The sequence below is a fragment of the Furipterus horrens genome, unplaced genomic scaffold (genome assembly GCF_987537825.1).
Source record: "Furipterus horrens unplaced genomic scaffold, mFurHor1.1.pri manual_scaffold_12, whole genome shotgun sequence".
NCBI classification, from domain to species: domain Eukaryota; kingdom Metazoa; phylum Chordata; class Mammalia; order Chiroptera; family Furipteridae; genus Furipterus; species Furipterus horrens.
In genome coordinates this window covers 34,653,333-34,673,254 of record NW_028327182.1, presented here as the reverse complement: position 1 = coordinate 34,673,254, position 19,922 = coordinate 34,653,333, and the positions used below count along the sequence as shown (strand labels likewise).

The 19,922-nt window shown below is 37.1% G+C and overlaps 1 protein-coding gene across 1 annotated transcript in view; it reads right to left on the bottom strand.

Moving 5' to 3' along the window:
• DIAPH3 (diaphanous related formin 3) overlaps positions 1-19,922 on the bottom strand; it is a 474,633-nt gene that overhangs the window by 108,130 nt on the left and 346,581 nt on the right. Inside the window, exon 26 of the mRNA XM_090258348.1 lies at positions 79-174. Coding sequence (XP_090114474.1) covers positions 79-174 — 96 coding nt within the window. The remainder of the gene's footprint in view (positions 1-78; positions 175-19,922) is intronic.

Below are 19,922 nucleotides of genomic sequence, written 5' to 3'. Positions count from 1 at the left end.
AAAGAATTAAAAAATATAAAGAGGTTGTTCTTTGTGATAGTTCCCTGGAAAGTAACATGAAACAAGTATAAGGTTCACCTTTTGGCTTCGGTGTCCTTTTTCTTCTGTCGCGGAAGGCAGCCCCTGACTGTAAGGCCTCCAGCAGACTATCCATCACTCCTGTCTCATCACCCTCTGTGAAAAGAGATGCAGGGAATTCCATCAACCCTCAGGGTTACCATAGCAATGTCAAGCATATACAGAAACTGGTGTTGGTGATGGTAGGGGGATAAAAGATCAGATGCCAGGACTAAGCCAGCAGCAATTTCAAAATATGATAGGACTTAAACTCTCTCCTAAATCAAGTATCTTTTAATAAAATCTGTCTCATTAGTGGCTGTGCTACTGTCCACTAAAAAAGACTGAGTTCTGCTCATTCACTCCAGAGCACTGCTTACAGTGGGTGGCATGATAACTCTAAATGGAATGTGGCTCCCGTCATATCTGTGTTTCAGGTTATCATAAATCATATCTGCCTTGTAGAAATGGGTTATTTTCAAAGCATCAGCTTCTGTTCTAAAATCGACCAGGTGTGGGAGTGCATTTGTTGGTGTTATTGATATTCTGCTGTCTAAAATTACTGTACAAAATTGTATTTCCACGCTAACTTTTAGAACATGCTTCCAACAACTGATTCTTTATATCAGAGCATAATCGTTCCTTAACTTTAGGTGACAAACAACAATCATTACAAATTTTTACAGAATGTATGAGAAGTATGTCTTCTATAATGAAAAACAAATGAAGAGGATTTCAAAAATCTAAAGGACTGTATCACATTATGATTAGTTTAAACTGATATTCCGTGTATGATTAACGATGCAGTGAGAGGGCCAATTCTCCCTACAAAAATCAGATTTTCTTGCAATAATCATAGCTATATATAGTTGTCAATGCTAAATATTATTCAAAGAAAACAGAAAAAAAGTTTCAACAATACTACTGGCCCAACTGAAATAGAAGGAAACACCAAAGATAATTTTTGTCCCTTAGAGTTTATTTGCAGGCACTCTATGAAATTGTATAGCTGGTACATAGTTATGTCTAAAGTAATAGAAAACTATTTTCCTCTGGAATTTTTATTATTTTTTCTTTCTTTCTTTTTTTTTGAGATACAATCCCTTTATAGAAAACAGATGATAAATGAATAATTATAATACAAATAAATTACAGTTTACAAAAAGACTTATACATACATATGTATCGACCCCTTTACCATCTGGTTCTAAATCATATTTTCAGAAAAGTACTAAAACTTGTAGGTGTAATAAAAAAAAAAAAAGGTGGGTGACAAAGAGAATATTTAGAAATTAATTTACATGTAAATTTAATTCTAAAGTGGCTTGATGGCTATTTTAATTAAAATACATTAAGTAGTTCAGACACTTTAATTAATAACTACCTAACTATCATTGAAATTTTACACTCAAACTCAACTATATTTTTCCAAAAAAAACCTATAGGTAATGCCAAATATTTAAGGTTTTGAATATATTTCATTAGTAAAAGAAAACATTAAAAAAATCTAAAACTTTAAGAAAAAAATATGAGATAAATGGCATACATTTTAAGAAAAAAAATCCTACAAAGAAAATTTGAACTTTCCTTAGTAAGTCTGTTGTTGGTAGTGGTATTGATATAGTGATCTGAAACTACTATGTGTGTATTGTAAGACTGAATAGTTGGGTAAATATGCTGATGCTGGCAACAGGAGTGGAAATACAAATATAAAGCTGTAGAAGGAGAGGAAGAGCTACAAAGTGTTGGATTAGAGTTAAAGGTATCATCTAAGCTCAAGGTTTAAGAAAATACTTTCCCAAACTTTGTGGCCCCAGTGAGCCCAGAAGTAATAACAGTGCAGTAGCAATGTGCACAACTAGCTCTTGGAACTTGGTATCTAAATATCATTACTCACTAACAGGAAACAGAATACTTAGGAGAAATGGATGATTTTAGGGCTGAGACCAAGATATTGTGAGATGAGCCAGGAACATACTGTTGTGCCAGAAAACAAGAAAGTGGTCAGACAGACAGATAGATAGGCATGTGTCAATGGGTAGAAGAGCCAGACTGAAGGGTAGCTTTACACAAACAGATGACATTTTGAGCAATGAATAAATAATGACAATGGATTACTACATACAAGGAAAGGAAAACATGCATCCATATTGGTACTAAAATATTAAAAAATAAATACGGAGGAAGAGAAAGCTTTCTTAAAAGAAGACCGTAAACTAGTAGATGTCAAAGATATAAAGAGGACCAAGGATATAAAGAGGATATAGATATGAGAGAAATAGAAAAACCACCATATTATAATCCACATAGTAGGAACTGATTCAGGCAGAAGTCATCAATGGTATAAGACTATAGGGCAAAAGGATATGAAGGAATCTGGCAGATACCACTTTACCCAAATAACCAAATCTGATGTCAGCAGTAATGGGACACATGGACAACTGCTTTCTGAAGTGAGGCACTGAGAGACACAACATAATCTGTGTAATACTTTGCATAAAAACACTTCACCTGAATCTAAATGGGAGGGATCATCAGACAAATCCTAAGTGAGGAACATTTTGTGAAACAACTGGCCTGGATTCTTTTTATTTATTTATTTTTTACGACTTTTATTATTATTTTTTAATTTTTCAATTTCAGTTTACTTTCAGTATTATTTTCTATTGGTTTCTGGTATACAGTATAGTGATTAGACAATCAAATACTTCACAGAGTATTTCCCTCAATATTTCCAGTACCCACCTGGCACCATACATCGTTATCTCAATATCATTGACCTTATTCCTTATGCAGCGTTTTACGTTTTGTAACTACCAATTTATTCTTCTTACTCCCTTCACCTCTTTCACCAAGACTCCCTCTCCCCACTTTCCCCCAATCACTAGTCCAGTGTCTGTGTTTATAAGTTTGTTTCAATTTTGTTTGTTCGCTGATTTTGTTCTCTACATTCCATATAAGTGAAATCATATTAGCCTTGGTTCTTAAAAATCATCAATATCACGAAAGGCTGAGAGAAAAATAAAGAAAAGGAAAAGTTAGGGAAACGTTTTAGATTAAATATTAAAGAGACATGGAAACTAAATGCAACAATCTGATTAGCTCCTTGAGAAAAGAAAAGGTTATACATGGCATTACTGGGATAACTGGATAAATTTTAAAATGTACCGGATATGAAATATTGTACCAATATTAAGATACCTGAATGTGATAATTTTATTAGGGATAGGCAGGATAATCCCACTGCTTAGAGGAGACAGATCTGATTCTTTTAAGCTCACCACCTTACACCAGTTTCGTGTTCTCTAGTTCATGTCTTTGAATATGCTGTTGTCGCTACACAAAACATCCTTCCCACTTTCTTCACCAAGCTCCCTTCTTCTCCTTCAAGACAGATAACTGAGAATCCTTTCCTGAGCTATGTGGCTGAACTGGGTGGCACACAGAGCAATAAATCTTTTACAACATTGTTTACTCGACAATTTCTACCACTAGACTATGAGTTCACTGAGGGCAGGGACTGTGGTGTTCACTTACCTTTAACAGCTATCACAATGCTAGTATTACACACAAAGCTTCCTTAAAATGTGATGACTATATTAACAAATGTGGCACAACATGGTCAGCTGGAAGGAATAATCATGCAGGAGAATGAAGGTCATAGGTGACGCTGAGGCCAGGGAGATGGTAGGAGTACATTCCTACCAGCACATAAACAACTCACAGCTTGGTTTCTTTCTTTTCTCTTGTCTTATATGCCCATTCGGATGATAAACTTTGTTAATGGGCACTCCCAAGTTATCTCATTAATTGATCCATTGTTCCCTTTTCTGACTAAACTTTGTGTTGATGGTCCACAATTGAATTATTTTTTATCTGAAATACCACATGAGTTGCCTGGATTCACACTGCTTCCAGTTTCTCCCTAATTCTAACTCATATCGTATAGTACTGATAAGTCCTAAAGGCGAGTAATGATCTTCAAACCCCTAGGCACAGATTTTTCATATCTCTCAATTCCCACAATATCAAGTACCATCTCTTTTGCTTGCTCCTAACACTGATTCTAATTGCTCTTCTAATCTTATCTTTACATCCAACATCACAACCTATTCTTCAACTAAATGCACTGCCTGTGATTCTTCACAAACATGCTCTTGCCAGTCTATCACTCTCCACCTGGAACCTCTACCCTTTCTCTTGTCTCCCAGAGCTGATCGCTGTTCTTGGCCTTCACACCCACAAACATAATGGAAAGAATACAATATCTAAATAAGAACACCTGCATTCTTGTCTTAGCTCTCAACTAACTACCTGTGTGACACCAGACTAGTATAATCATTCCTGACATGTATAATAGAGATAATAACTATCTAGTGTTAATGAGAGGATCAGATGAAATAATAGAAATAAAAGCACTTGGTAAATTGCTAAGTGATATAAAAATGCAGAAAAATGAATTCATAAATGAACTCTAGTGTTTTAGCAAGTTTATCAAATGTCTCCTTACATATTTCAGGCATTGCTTTTGATACATTATAAATTAAATAAATATTTTCTAATGTACTTATGTCCTTAGTAAAGGACATCATTTCTAAGGGAAACTCTAATCGAAAGTACGAGTCTTAAAACAATCCAATGTGTAAGACACAGACATGTAATGAGGGCACTCTTCCAAATGTTAAAAATGCATTGGAGAATATCATTCTACACATGTTTACTAAAGGCCTACTATAGACATTATTAAGCACTAAAGATACCTAGACACCAAGAATTCACAAGTGATTTCTGCTCTCAAGAAGCAGAAAAGTGGAATAGGTATGGGAGGTATCCATATGAACTGCTGGAGACGTGAGGCTTACTAGTGCACTACAATCTCACAAAAAGGCAGGAGTTAGCCTTTGCAGGGCCTGGGGAGGGAAGCGCATACCTGCAGAAAGAATAGCAGGTACAAAGGCAAAAGATAGCAGTAAAAACAGAAGTGGGGTAGAGTATTTAAATGATTCATATTTACATTATTCTAATACAAACCAGAGGAATAAAAATTAGCCCTTTTTTTTCTATCACAGACTAGACTTCAATTTCTCTAACAAGTCAATTTATATTCAAAATATTTATAACCTCTCTCCTGCTGTGAGAATTTCTGAATAAATAGGCTAACTGCAATAGTCAAAGCTTTGCTATGTCTGAATAACATAGCACCTGGTTTAATTTGTAAATGGTGTTTTTAAGAATTGCAGTATCATGGGAAATGGAGAAGGGAGAGTTAAGGATATTTCTAAAGAAGAATCAGTGAGAGGAGGGGACAGATAGGGAATGACGTTGCTAAGGAGTGAGTCAGACATATGTCAGGTCTTTAGGGCCCATGACTGGATATATAGAAAATATGGAAATTTAAAAAATAATATTGAGTTTGGTGGGGGGCATATGTTGGAGAAGATAATGAGTTTCCTTTTGGACTGGTGAGTGCAAGGTGCTTGCAGGGACGTCCAGATTGCTTCACTAGATATCCAAATGCAGCTGATTAAAGGTGTCTAGATGGCTGATGGATTCATAGACTTAAAACTTGAGGGAGAGGAAATGGTTATACCGATAGACTTAAGAGCCTTTTGGTCATATTGATGCTACACAAAAGAATCTGAGCATAGTGAAATGGTAGAAAACACAAGTTTTGAATTGAAACAACCTAGATTAAAATACTGGCTTTTCAGTTTGCAATTATTGTGACTTTGGGCAACTTATTATACTTAACCTTACTAACCCTCATTTTTCCCCTCAACTTCAATGTGTGAAGAATAATAGCACCTACTTCACAAGGTTATTGGGAGGATTAAAGGAGGTAAAATCATGTGCAATGCTTAAGGGTGTCTGGTACATAGTAAGAACTCAGTAACAGTTACTCTTTGCTGTGATAGTTATTGAAATGGGAGAGCATGAGCTCACTTAGGAAGAGCGTGTGCAGTGATGAAAACAGAGAGCTAAGGTTAAGCCATAAAGCAAACTAATACGTAAAGGGGAATTTAGGAAGAAATGACTGTTCTTAACCTGTGACATTTTTCCACTGTGTATGTTTTGCATGTGGTTTCAGAGCTCTGTTTTTATTCCCATTGTCTTCTGACATACCTTCTTTAAGTCTCAGCACTTAATTTTTTAATTCAATATAACTAACATTTTATCACTTTAAGGTGATCACCACAATAACGCTAGTTACCATTTTTAAACATGCAATGTTATAAAATAAGATTTTTTTCTTGTGATGAGAACCTTTAAGAGTTACTTTCTTAGCAACGTTAAAATTTGCAATATAAAGCCCTAGCTGCTGTGGCTCAGCGGATTGAGCATGGGCCTGTGAGCCAAGTGTTGCTGGTTCGATTCCCAGTCAGGGCACATGACTAGGTTGCACGTCAGGTCCCTAATTGGGGGCACGAGTGAGAGGCAACCACACAGTGATGTTTCTCTCCCTCTCTTTCTCCTTTCCCCTCTCTCTACAAATAAAATAAACAAACTAATTAATTAATTAAAAATGATAAAATTAAAAAAAATTGCAATATAGTATTATTGAGCATATTCACCATTGTGTACATTACATCCCATGACTTACTTATTTTATATCTGGAAGTCTGTACCTCTTGGTCCCTTTCACCCATTTTACCCACCCACCTACCCTCTGGCAATCACCAATCTGTCCTCTGTATCGATGACTTTTGCTTTGTTTGGTATTTTTTGTTTTTCTTTTCTTTAGATTACACAAGTAAAATCACACGGTACTTGTCTTTCACTGTCTGATTTATTTCCCTTAGCTTAATATGTATCACCACTTTTTATATGATTTCAATAGTAGTAAGAGATACAAGGATAACCACCCAGAATTTGGAGTGGGGACAGGGAAGGGATGCTCCATTTCTCTTATTATTGAAAGTGTGCAGCTGATGCACAAAATTCATAGGCTCATAGCTTATCCCAGCTCTAACAAAACTATATAAATTCTTGCTCTATGCTGCGGATTCAATTGACCTTCTGGGAACCAGATTGCATTTGCTTTATTTGGTGACCAAGTTCAATCTTAACCTTCTAGAAAACAAAGCTCAAAATACTACTTAAACTAGACAGCAAAGAAAATCTTTGAACCTGTTTTAATCTAGATGCGAAAATAAACATGTATTTGAGTTAAAGGAGTTAGAAAGCTAATTTTCATTGGGATTTAACGGATAAAATGATACTTAGGACAGCTCTCTTTTACACTGTCATGCAACAACTGGCTCAACCATAAGTGACATTTTGTATTAAAAACATTATTTTAATATGTCTGTTTTTTCTCTATTATTCTTCATTATTTGCAATAGCTTGAATCATACATTTTTCCTGTTACAAGTTAGAAGGAAAAAAATAGAATCTTTTCCCCCTAAAATAGTACAATTAAGAGCAAAATCAAGGAGTCAAAGTGCTGAGCTTACTTACATCTTGGCTTGTATTCTTACTGACTGTGTGCCATTTCTTAATCTTTAAGATGGACATAATAATAGTATCTACCCCCAAAGGCTGTTGTGATGTTTGAGCTAATCTATGTAAAGGGCTAGGATAGTGCCTTACACATGGTAAGGCCTCAATAAATATTAGCTATTATTTTTAATATTATGATGACTATTCTTTTTTCACTAATATGGCACATATTGCTGACTGACCAATGCAACACATCCACTCTCTTTCTGCTTCCACTACAGAGAATGGAAAACTTAAACCTCATTTTCTGAGGCTCCCTTGTAGCAAAGCTGGGGTGAGGGGTGGGGAGTTGTAATGCATTTCTGGTTGGTAAAGCATAGATGGCCTTCTGCTATGGTGTTCCTAGGGATAGAACAGGTACATATTGAGAACCTGTCTCCCTCTTCTTCCTCTCTTAAATATCTACTGGAGCTGTGATAGCCATTGCATACTGCTACCCTCTTCTTGCTGACTTGAACAGCTTGGACCTGTGCATCACCTTTTAACTATGAGCACAGACAACAGGATCATTCTTTTAGTTGCTATATATAGCTACATTTTCAAAGCTCAAATGAAAAAACCTTTTACAGGTATATTTGAATAGGAAATCCTAAAAATCATACTATATGTCATATTGTATACAAGTTAGAATGTAAATAATTTCATGTCTGATAGTAAGTAAAGATAGTAAAATAAAAGATTTTTCTTATATAAACTCTCTATTCTTAAAAAAAATTCATTACTGGATATGATGTATAAAGCACTGTACTATTTTAATTATGCCAGGATAAAGTGGTAATGTACTGTAATAAATTATACTGTATTGTTATTCATTTTTAATTTTCAAATTTGTTATGATTTCAATTCTGTTGTAAGCAAATGATTTTGGCATCATACTCTTTAAGTTAGCTTCTTCTGGACTCTTATTAAAATTCTTTCATTTTTAAAACTAATGTAAACAATGGGCAAAAATCCAGAAAAGTAAGTTATTTGTCTGATCATTTACTTCTTCTCTCAAAGAAAGGGCCATTAGGAAAATGTAAACATACTTAAGGCACAGGGTTTAAAACTAACCATACAGTCAATGAATGAATTTGTCATTACAAAATATTATAGCAAAAACTTAAATTACATTTAATAGACATGCCATATTTACAAAAACAAAAGCAAAACTTCAATAAGAAAACAAAATTTACCAAAATGTATAATGTATACTACAGATTGCTAGTCCCATGAGAAGCTGGGGTGGTGGTGGTGGTGGTGGTGGTGGTGGTGGTGGTGTGTGTGTGCGTGCGTGTGTGTTGTGAGGAAAACGGGGGTGGCTCTGTGGTCAAATAATGCATAGTAATTCTGTTCTTGATAATTAATATCAAATACACAGAAAAACAATTCATGATACAAAATAAATGTGAATTTTCAAATTAGTAGAGTATAAGAAAATATTCAGTAACTAATGTGGTGACAGTAATTTATTTGAATTCCACTTTGCTATTTACACCAAAATAAATTTCAAGTGGATCTAACATTTCAACATTAAAATATTAAATTCCAAAAGTATAGCAGACCATATGGAAAAATATATTTTCATTAGTTATGGAATGAAAAGATCTTCCTAAGAAAAATCTAAATACCCAAATGTCATACAGATTGTATTATATATTAAATATCCACAAATCAAAAGAATAATAAGAACAAATTCTGCACATAAACAATGAAAGGAGAAACTAGAAAAAATCTGAAACACTAGAATTCCCTAAGACTGATTTAAAAAAAATAAAAAACATTATGACTCAGTAACAAGAAGACCAACTATACTAAAGAAGATGTTCATATTCTATATTTAATAAAACAAACAAAAAACAAATGATATGTTTAGGAAACCTATCATAAAAATAAATGAGATTTTTATACAGAGAATGTAATCCTTAACCTTACACATAATTAAAGATATTTAAAATACATCAATGACAGATCTTTTCCCTCCTATCAGCATAGCAATAATAAAAATTTAGAACAATGTAAAGGTTAGAAAATAGGTCACTCCACACATTGTTGATGGAAATATAAAATAGATGCAACCTCTTTGGAATGCAATCCAGCAATCTGTATCCAAAATGAAATTGCATATACCATATGATGAAATGATTTTTTTTCTAAAAATATTATCCTACTTAAAACTCACACATATGCAAGGATGCTCATTATAATATTGTTTACAATAACAGGAGTTTGGCAACAACCTAAATGCCCATCTGCAAGAGACAGGCCAAATAAACTATGATATCCATATACTGAAATATGTTGAGATGTGAAAAAATAATGAAGCATATTTAAATTGTTGATACAGCTCATCTCCAAAACATAGTATGTAAAAACAGCTAATCACTTGTTTTATCAATGGGGACACTAGATAGAGACCTTACTATGACCACTCACAGCTATTAGCTACAAAGCAGAGGGTATGTTTCCTGACTTCCTGCTTAGTTAGCAGTTATTCCACCACATGGTACTTCCACCACATGGTACTGAAGAAAGGCATTACTTATTAAATATTGTCAGTGTTAAATGTTTTTTTAAATGTCTCCCCTGTAAGTATTCAAGTGCCTGACTCTGATTAGCTTGTTCACAGTGACCTATTCTAACTATTACTAAAGAAAGCCATGTTTTAAAACCGGTCTTGGCTCACTGGCAAATAGAATGTTGCCAAAGTTGTTCCTGTGTAGTTTTACAGAGTCTAGGGTGCTGAACAGATGCCTTCAGTTGCTAAGGCACAGAATGTCAGGGGAGAAAAATATCTATTTAAATATATATGTAGATGTGAAATGATAATGACATTTAACAAGATGTGACTCTCACACACAGTGAGCACCCATGACCCTTTAATGGAAGAGTAATTCAGAGAGAAAAAGGTTAATTACAAGGTGTAACACCACCACTTCCAGCAGAAGCTTCACCTGTCACCCACAAGAACTTCACTTGACTCTCAGAAAAAAGCTCAACAGTGTCTGAGCTTGGCAGTGGCTTACTTCCTGCCGAAAATATCTTAGGATATGTTTTAGGCTTGTTTTAATATTTTCATATTTTGGTGAAGAATTTTGAAAAAGACTTTTTTGATACCTTTGTTTCTCATAAAGTTTTGAAAAAGAATAAAATTATTTCAGCTACAGAAAATGAGAATGCTTAATTCAATACTGAGACTCAAAAAACAGGGAGGGTAAGCTGGGAACAGTGACTTCACAGGAATTTTCTTCCAGGAGTGGTTGGGATGAGGGACTGGAGGCCACGAGGAGCCACTGTCAGTGAGTGGCACCTGGAACACTGAGGGGCCCACGGGGGCCAGAACAGTCAAGCTCTGACAGCGGCATATGGCATACACTGGAGGACAGGGAGAAAGGTCAGGAAGGGAGGCTGCGGGAGCTTGGACTCAGGCTGAAAAGCTGCTGTAGAACATATCTGAAAGGTGTGAAATAATCAAAACTAGACTTCAGTCTGATTAAAGCTGGCATGTGTGAAGGTGTCAGGCCTGTGTGACTGGGAAAATGGTGGCACCATTAACCCAAAATAAGAACATGAAAATCAGGTTTTATGGGAAACATGCATGATATTAAGTTTTAGATGAATTGATTTTGAGGTGCTAGCAGAATAGTCAAAACAGTTTTGTCCAAGTAGTTGGAAATATAAAACTTATATTTCAAGTAATATATGTTTTATATTTCAAGTAATTCAAGTCATTTCTAGAAATATGCACCAGGAATATGTGTCAAGCACTGGAACCAGCCCACTCCTTGTTCTCATGGGACTTACAGTCTATGGGCAATTTGAATACATGACTTATGACTACCTAGGTGATGAATGTTCCGAAAAAAAAAAAAAAAAAAAAAATAGACTGCTATGTAATTTCCTAATACAGAGGCAGTAGGTTTATTCAAGATATGGCTATCCGTAGGTAATTTTAGGAGTTACTTTTTGACACCTGGATTTCAACTTATATTTCTGAAATGTTTTATTTGTATTTTAAAACATAGGGTCCTATACTTAATACAACAAAAACAGTGGAAATTTGTGTATTAGCATTTTGGGGAGCAGGAATGTGCTGGTTAAGCATCTCCTCACTGCTGCTAATCCTGCCCAAAGAAGTTTTATTCGATTCACATTCTGATTCATTTCTAATATGAATTTGTGGTTCAAAGTATTAAGTATTCATTATTTTTTCAATTCATTTCAAAGGGGAAATATATTTATTCTGCACAAATATGACATTCCCTCCCCATCCCATCCCCAGATGCAAAAATTGTGGCATTAATATTACAAACAGAAGAAATTTAAAAATCTTAGAGTAACAGTAACATATTTTTTGAGAGAAAAGAAGTTAGCAAAGATAATAAAGCAAGTCTGAATGAGTGGAAAGTAAGAAAAGGAACTGACATGCTTCCGGAGAAAGCAAATAACACAGAAAAGAAATGAAAACGGGAGACAACTGAACTTTCCACGAACTCATTAACAATTGCAAAGAAACTGGAGGCAAAAATGTGTGGAAACTCTCTTCAGAGAAAAATGGCAGATTTTTCTCTTGACTACAGAAAGCTGACAAAATGAATACAGAAATCCCTAAATAAAAACTGAGGTTGAAAACAATTTTATTGAGGAAAAAATGCTTGAGAAAAAGAACAACAATTTAAATATGAATGAAGATATATGAGGAACCATTACTTTGAATGCCTGCCTGCTAGGGTCTGTGAGAAACATTTTACCTAAATTTTTAAATCTAATTCTCATTCTAACTCTACAAAGTAGCTGTGATCAGATCCATATTAAAACTAGGGAACCTGGAGCTCAACGAGGTACCGTGATGTGCCCAAAGCCCTACAAAGGGTAGGTAGCAGAAGGAAATTTGAATCATTATGTTTTGGATTCTAACACTCACGTTCTTTCTATTAATAGACTTTTGATACAGAGGTGGTATATGATAACTAAGAAGTATTCATATCCTTAGCTTTGCTGACTTGTATATAAAGGTATTTTAGGAAACATGTCTTACAAAAAGACAATGGCTTTTACAGCTGGGAACTCAACCAACAGGCAAGGGTTCGGTTTCCTCAAATTCACTGGGAGCCAGATTTCTTTCCCTAGAACTTGGCAATGATGATCACAGATGACTCCTTTCTCACAGAGACAGAGCAGAAATAACCCTCCTAAAACCTGGAGTAACTGGAAATACAAGAATCAGCTCAGCATGTAGTGGCCTACTGGTCCCTCCCTATAGAGCAGAACTCAGTTTATTATTCTTTGTTTTATTCATAGATACTGCGCTTTCATCAAAATCAAGGCAAGACCCTCCACCAGCAAAAAGATTACAACTCTCTGAAGGTTCGTATGATGGGTGGCATTTTTTTAAACAATAAAGTATTTTTTACTTAGGTATATTGTATTGTTAGATGTAATGCTATTGCATTTAATAGACAACAGCATAGTGTAAACATAACTTTTCTAATGCACTGGGAAACCAAAACAATTGTGTGACTTGCTTTATTGTGATGTTCACTCGATTGTGGTGGTCTGGAACTGAAAAGACAGTATTTCTGAGGTATGCCTGCATGGGTATTAATCTTGAGGCCAGTAAAACCAGTATCACTATCAATCACTCTTAGACACCACTGTCCAAGAGTCAAGTCCTTCCTGATCTTTATTTTCCTCCAACACTTATTAGCATAAATGAATCCTCTACCATCTCAATGTCTTCAGTGAACATTCCTGTAACCCTTTTATCTTTACTGGAAATGGGCTGTACCTGGAGAGATGATGTGCACTGCCCTTTTCTAGTAGAGGTTATTCATCCTCTCATACCTGATCTGTGGGCTATGGGTGAAAAGGAGAAGTTTCTGTTTTCTCCTATCTTTACTGCTGTATCAGGTTATCACTTCCTCTGCCCTCATGGAAAAAGCACTCTCCTATGAAACACATGTCACTTGGTTATACCAGTATCACTCTTCTAGGTCAAGGTCATCTAATCAGGCACTGATCTCCCTTCTCATTCAAAATAGACATTGTCATCTAATTTAGTCTTTCTTTAGGTTAAGTCCTGCCTGAATTCAGTTCCATGTGAACAACAACAAATCCTCTGAATTCTTTGACCTCCCTCATCCCCAGGGACCAATGCTTTCTGCTTTCCAGTGCTCACTCTTATGTCCTAATATGAATTTTGCTGTCACCCACAATAGTTCTATTTTACTTCTCATAACTTAAATTAACACAAGCCATTCTCTGACTCCCGTCTTAGTTCTTCCCTCTCCCCTTCCCACTCTCTCATTAGTCCTAATGCCTGTCCTCGGAAATCTCCAATGTCCTGCCCCATTTTCTTGCCTATCTAGTTTACACTCTGTGGTTCCTCATTTTGACCATGGCTAATAAGCCAGTATCTTACTTCCCTCCTCCAATGATGTTCTTTCTCAGAATGGTGGTGAAGCATAAATGAACCCCAAATTCCATCTGCTTGGCATTACACCAGCCACTAATGGTGAAAAATAATTCTGCAGGATCGGGAACCACATTCTTAATACCATCCGACATTCTTCCTCCATTTCACCGGGAGAGTCTCCCTACTGCTCTCCCAAAGGAGCTGTTTCATGTCTCCTCACTTCCCTCAAGCCTCTCAACCAACTGCTGCCCTATCTCAGAAAAAACTTCCTCTAGATATCAGCTACGAAATGGAGGCCATGTGATGAAAACACCCTTAACATCTTACCATCAGATCTAAAATGAGCCTTTCCTCCTCCTCACCTATCACAATAGCAGAGAAGCTGCTTCCCAAGACAATGTCCTCCCCCTGTGCTAGTATCATACCCTCTGCACTCTTCCCTGCTGCCCTCAGGACCTTGCTCTACTGGGTATCCTTGTCTCCCAACATCTCTTTTCTCATTCCTCCCAATCTACATTAAAGAAATTCAAACACCTTCTTTGTCCTCCCTCCCAATTCCCTCCAGTTAGTACCCTTTCTTAAGTCTGCCTCACTTTCAATAATTATTTATCAAGCCTCTATGCTTTCTTCTGAGCTGAAGTCAATGAGACAATTGTCAGTCTGCTTATTATGTGATCTCTTGCTTGGCAGCATTTGACAACGTTCTACACCTTCTCCTTTGAAATAGTCTCTTCCCTGGGCTTCGTGATACAAGAATATCTTGGTTGCCCTACTACCTCCATGGTGATGTCTTCTCAAGCTTTCTTCCTGGCTCCTCTTCCGCTGTTTACACCCACACCATTCCTCACATTCTCCACCAGTGGTCCCTTATTTCCCATAGGTTTGTACACTGAGAACTCTAAGTTATTTTTATCACCAGCACAAGCTCTACTCCTGAGCCTTGACTACAGTGGCCAATGATCCCTGTTTGCCAAAGCCTAAGTGGTTTCCTGGAATATAGGCCTTTCATTGCTAAATGGAGGAAAGTCTCAGGCAAACTGGGATGACTTGGTCAGCCTAACCCAATCACTCATTACACATGGTAACTCAAGTGTCCTATAGATAACTCAAATGTCGTCATTGTCGTCGGCAGCCTTCAGTCTCGAGAGACGATGGTGTAGCTTCTTAAGAGTCTATCTGCACCGCCGAGAATGGTTGTGGTGTGCAGTCCGACTCGGGAGTGACACGGTATCTGTCTCCTCTCGTGTTGAATCGACATCTTGCGATGACGCTGGAGTGTCCTCTCCAGTGAAGCTGAAGCTACAGAGCCTGGGCAGGGTGATATGGAGGGTCTGCTGTTGCCCATGCAGCAGACGCCCCCTCTTTTCGCAGCTGAAGGGTCCAAGGGAAAGACAGAGTCAATACAGCTTGGTTTCAGGTGCGCCGCAGGAGTTGCCGGTGTTGACTACAATGTCAAACCGCCTTAGGGACTCCGGCTCCGGATTTTCTGTCGGGGTTTACTCCCTTAGCCTTTCCCCTGAAGAGGTATGCCGCAAGGCAGCGGAGGTTTTTTGGAGTCAAGAGTTTTCCTTCTCTGATGTGCCCTGACTGGAAGATCGAACCAGCGACACTTAGCTTGCAGGCCGACGCTCAATCCACTGAGCCAAACCAGCCAGGAATAACTCAAATGTAACATCTATAAAATTGAGTTCATAACCATTTCCCCCAAATTTCTACAATACCTCTTTCTGTGCTCCTGATCTTAGTGAATGGAACCACCTGTTCAGAAGTCAACTGCTGAAGGCTATACATAAAAGGATCTCTGTATCTCCATGCACTGAGTTCCAAGTACAGGGGAATTATCCGATAAGATTGTTTTATAACCTGTTAGCACTTAAAAGTCCTCCTCAATGGAAACTAATGTATTGTTTATCTGAAAAGTAAAGAGATCTACTGGATAGCTCCAGCTGTGCAAGATTTTTTTCTTCAGGGAAACATTCTTCTACCATTAAGTTCTTGACAATAACTATGACTTCTATCTAATACATTATTAATTTTTTTCTTTAAACACCTGGAATATTTATTTGTAATATGTTGTTATGGAATGACTCATTTTCCTCTCCAATAAACTGAAATAAAGAAATGTTCCTTGAGTAAGGAAACGCTGGAAAACAATGTGTATTAACTTAGGAGTTGCCAGCCTGAAGACATAGTAGACATTCCGCAGGTCACCAGGACACAAAATGGCTGCCCTTCCAAGTTCACTCTATTATGGTCTGCAGACCTGTTATCTCCACATGGTTCCTGGCTTGGGATGTGCTCAAATACTGCCTTTAAAACTGCCTGGATAAGTGAAATCCAGTCCAGTGCACAACAAAGAATGAATGAAAGTTTTAGATTAAGAAACTGTAAGACAAGAGCAAGACCCAAGAATCTTTAGGCCAAAGGAAAAGAAGTAACTTCACGGCACTTGGTTTATTATATTTACATCTCAACTTCATTCAGTATGAGATAGTCAGTAGGCTGATGTTACAACGGAAATAATTGATGCCACATTATGAAAATAATTATCTGGAAAGAAATTACTGTTAACAGAGGACTAGACTGCATGGGAAATGATGTCTTTTCCTTTCTCTCAAATATAAGAACATATTCTCCTCTGTCCCAGAGAATTTAGGTATAACATTGTTGGAGGTGCCTTCTTGTGGTTTCACAACTTGAAATTTATTATTAGATATGTAGCTACAAATGAATATGAACAATTTTCCATTGCTTAATATATTTATCTTAGTTTGTGCTTCTCATGTTCCCTCTTGCTAGTCATCCTGTGACCACCTTTGTACATATTAGATTTTCACCAGGCGGCACATGCATCAATAAGAAGACAAGTGGAAATTAGATTAATCTGCTACTTCATTAACAGATGTGGTAAAATGTCCAATAAAAAAGGAGACTGAAACTAGCTAAAATGAGGGGGCTTATATTGTGAATGAATCTAAATTATCTATGTCCCCTTTTTCTACGGATAACTGAGAGTCAGCTGTGCACACATCTGTGGGTGTTTATAAACATTTACCATCTGTGAGAAGCTTATGGGTTATAAATGATGAGCTCATTAGCGAAATGCTAGTCATTCCTAATGACAGTTGTTATGGATAAAGGTTTTATCCAGGTTAAATTGAACTCAGAACCTTGTTGATCACTGGAGGCCACTCTATTTTTATTACAAGACTAAGGAACTACACTATGTCACATATTAAAGATGCATTATAACTAGATCAAGCTGCTAGTTTATGTATGTTAATGAGCCCTCCTAATAGATTCAAGTGCTGATTATTTTTCAGGGAAAATGAGAAGTTGTCAATCTGTAAGAAGTTCAATTTATTCTGCAATATATGACATTTTTATTTTTGTTCTACATACATACTAAACATATTCCATTTAAAAAACTAAGAAAGTACATATAGCGAACTAGTAATTGACATGAGACAATCATTAATGAAACAGTTTGTTCATATACATTCATACATACCTGCATACATACATATTTCCCTAAGTCCTCTATTTCATAAATTTTTTCTAAACCCATTTACCTCTTTTACTGATCCAAAAATGTGGGGATAACATTCTAAACCAGTTAACTTACAAATAAATTTGTCCTGTAATCTAATGGAAAACAAAAAACAAAACAACAAAAACAGAAAAACATATTGCACATGGACAGAGACCCATATTTACAGCAAAATGAATAGTATAATATAGTCTGTATTTTTTTAATTTAATTTATTTTTTAGAGGGGAAGGGAGGGAAAAATAGAGAGAGAGAGAAGCACACCCCCAACTGGAGACCTGGCCCGCAACTCAGGCATGTGCCCTGACTAGGAATCCAACCAGCGATCTTTTAGTTCCCAGGCCAGGGCTCAATCCACTGAGCCACACCAGCCAGGGCCATATAGTTTATATTTTAATACAGGACAGTGTTATAGAAAGAGTGACCGAGGACCTAAACAAATTTTGGCTGCTTAGGCTATGACACTGAATGTTTTCTACTTAACAGAGCACTCAACACGACATGACACTGTTTGCCTTCCAAGAGAAAAAAAACAGCACTTGCCCATGGCATCAGGATTTTTGCAAACAGAAAAAACTACATTATCTAAAGTGTCCCTCCTTTTCACATTTTCTATTCTTCATCCTTGCTTTATTTGACTCTCCTTAGAACTTACTAAATTCTAATACTATATTTATCTTAAATGTTGTTCATCGTCTCCACCAGGATATTAGCCACAAGGGCAGGATGAAGGTTCGTTTTGTTTCCTATTGTATCCCCAGGAAGTGTGCTCAACAGAAATTTGTTGAATGAAGGAAACATTTTGATAGGAAAGTGTTTTTCCACTATTACTTTAATAATTCCATTAATAAAGCAGGTTTTCCAATGAAGTATTTTATAAACCTTTTGTCAGAAATTTAAAACCATGAGAGCAAATAACACAGAGCTGTGGAAATTCTTTTGGAATGCCAGATAAGTATGATTAATGCTTAAAGAAGTAACAGAACACTGACTAAAACAACATAACCTATGCCAGGAAAACAAACAGGAAAGCAAAGTTGAATAATGAGAATGGAATTCCAGAGCCTGAATACTGGGCTTATATCACTTCTAGAGGAAGGTTCTCTGTCTTACCGTACCCATATCCCAAGCCTCAGTAGGAGAGGGCCAACTGCAGCTTATTCTCAGGAGCTAACGTGATTTGCTTTCAAATGTTTTTGATTAGTCCAGTTACAAAAGAGTGCCTAAAATGTCTTTGTTAACAAAGAAGGTTTTTTCCTCTAAGAAAAAAAGCTAACATTTACGAGCAGTTGTGTTTCATATCCTATGCCAGGCCCTTTCACATGATCAATTATTCCCCAGAGGCAAAAATGGAGATGCAAAAATCAATGTGTCCTAAAGCTAGTATAGGTATCCACCCATCATGAAAGTTTCTCCCGTTCTCCCCACATTCAATCAAAGCTCACTGGGACTACTTCATAACTGCCTTTCAAATCTATTCTGTCTTCTCTTTCTTAGCATACCCTTACTTGGGCCTATAGCATTTATATCCTGCAAAATTTCAAGATTCCTAATTGGTCTCACTCTTTCTACTCTCCCCACCTCCTCTAGTCCATCTGCAGTTTTGCCATCAGAGTCATCTCTCTCAAAGAACAGTCTATCACTGCTCTGCTTACTGCCCTTGGCATGTGCCTCTAGCATGAAGCAAAAACCCTAAGCACAGCACTGTCCTAACTTCAGATTTCGCCTCATCTCTTCCTACAGCTTTACCCAAAGATCACTGCAGGCATGCTACGTTATTTGTTACTGCCTCTGTCTTAATTTACTTATCCCAGTGGATTCCCAGGCATGGAAGCCCTGGATCGTTTAACTCTGTTCAACTGGTATCCATCTAATTCAACATTCTGCATTTCAAGGGTACAGTAGAGGTCTGAGCACTGTTGCCTGATGTCAACCCTCCATCCCTTCCTCGACCCTAATATGAAAGCCAAAAGGGCCATTCAACATATAGAACCATCCACATAGGAGAGAATGCATGCTACATTCTTGGATCATAAGTGGAAAAGGTGCCCCCATCTGAGGGCAGAGAGCAGGAAGGGAGGAGATTCCACGCAGTTTAGGAGCCCTGCACGGTGCCCCTCAGGGGAAACGGGACTTACAGGGTGAAATTCTCCATGGAGTCACAGGAAGTGGAACCGAAGAGTGGACATATCTTGTGCCCAACATACAGAGCGGGGAGAATGGCAGAACCACTGACGATGCATCATGTAGAGATGTCATGTGTACCAGAGAGGCGCCGGAAACAAGAGCAGGCACAGGAAGGCTGCGGAAGCCCCCTGGGCCGCTGAGTAATGTGGGGGGAGCACGTGGCTTCCTGTGGGCACTGGCTGGGGAGAAGCTAGCAGAGAGAAAGTGCAAATTCAAGTGAAGAGCATGGATACAT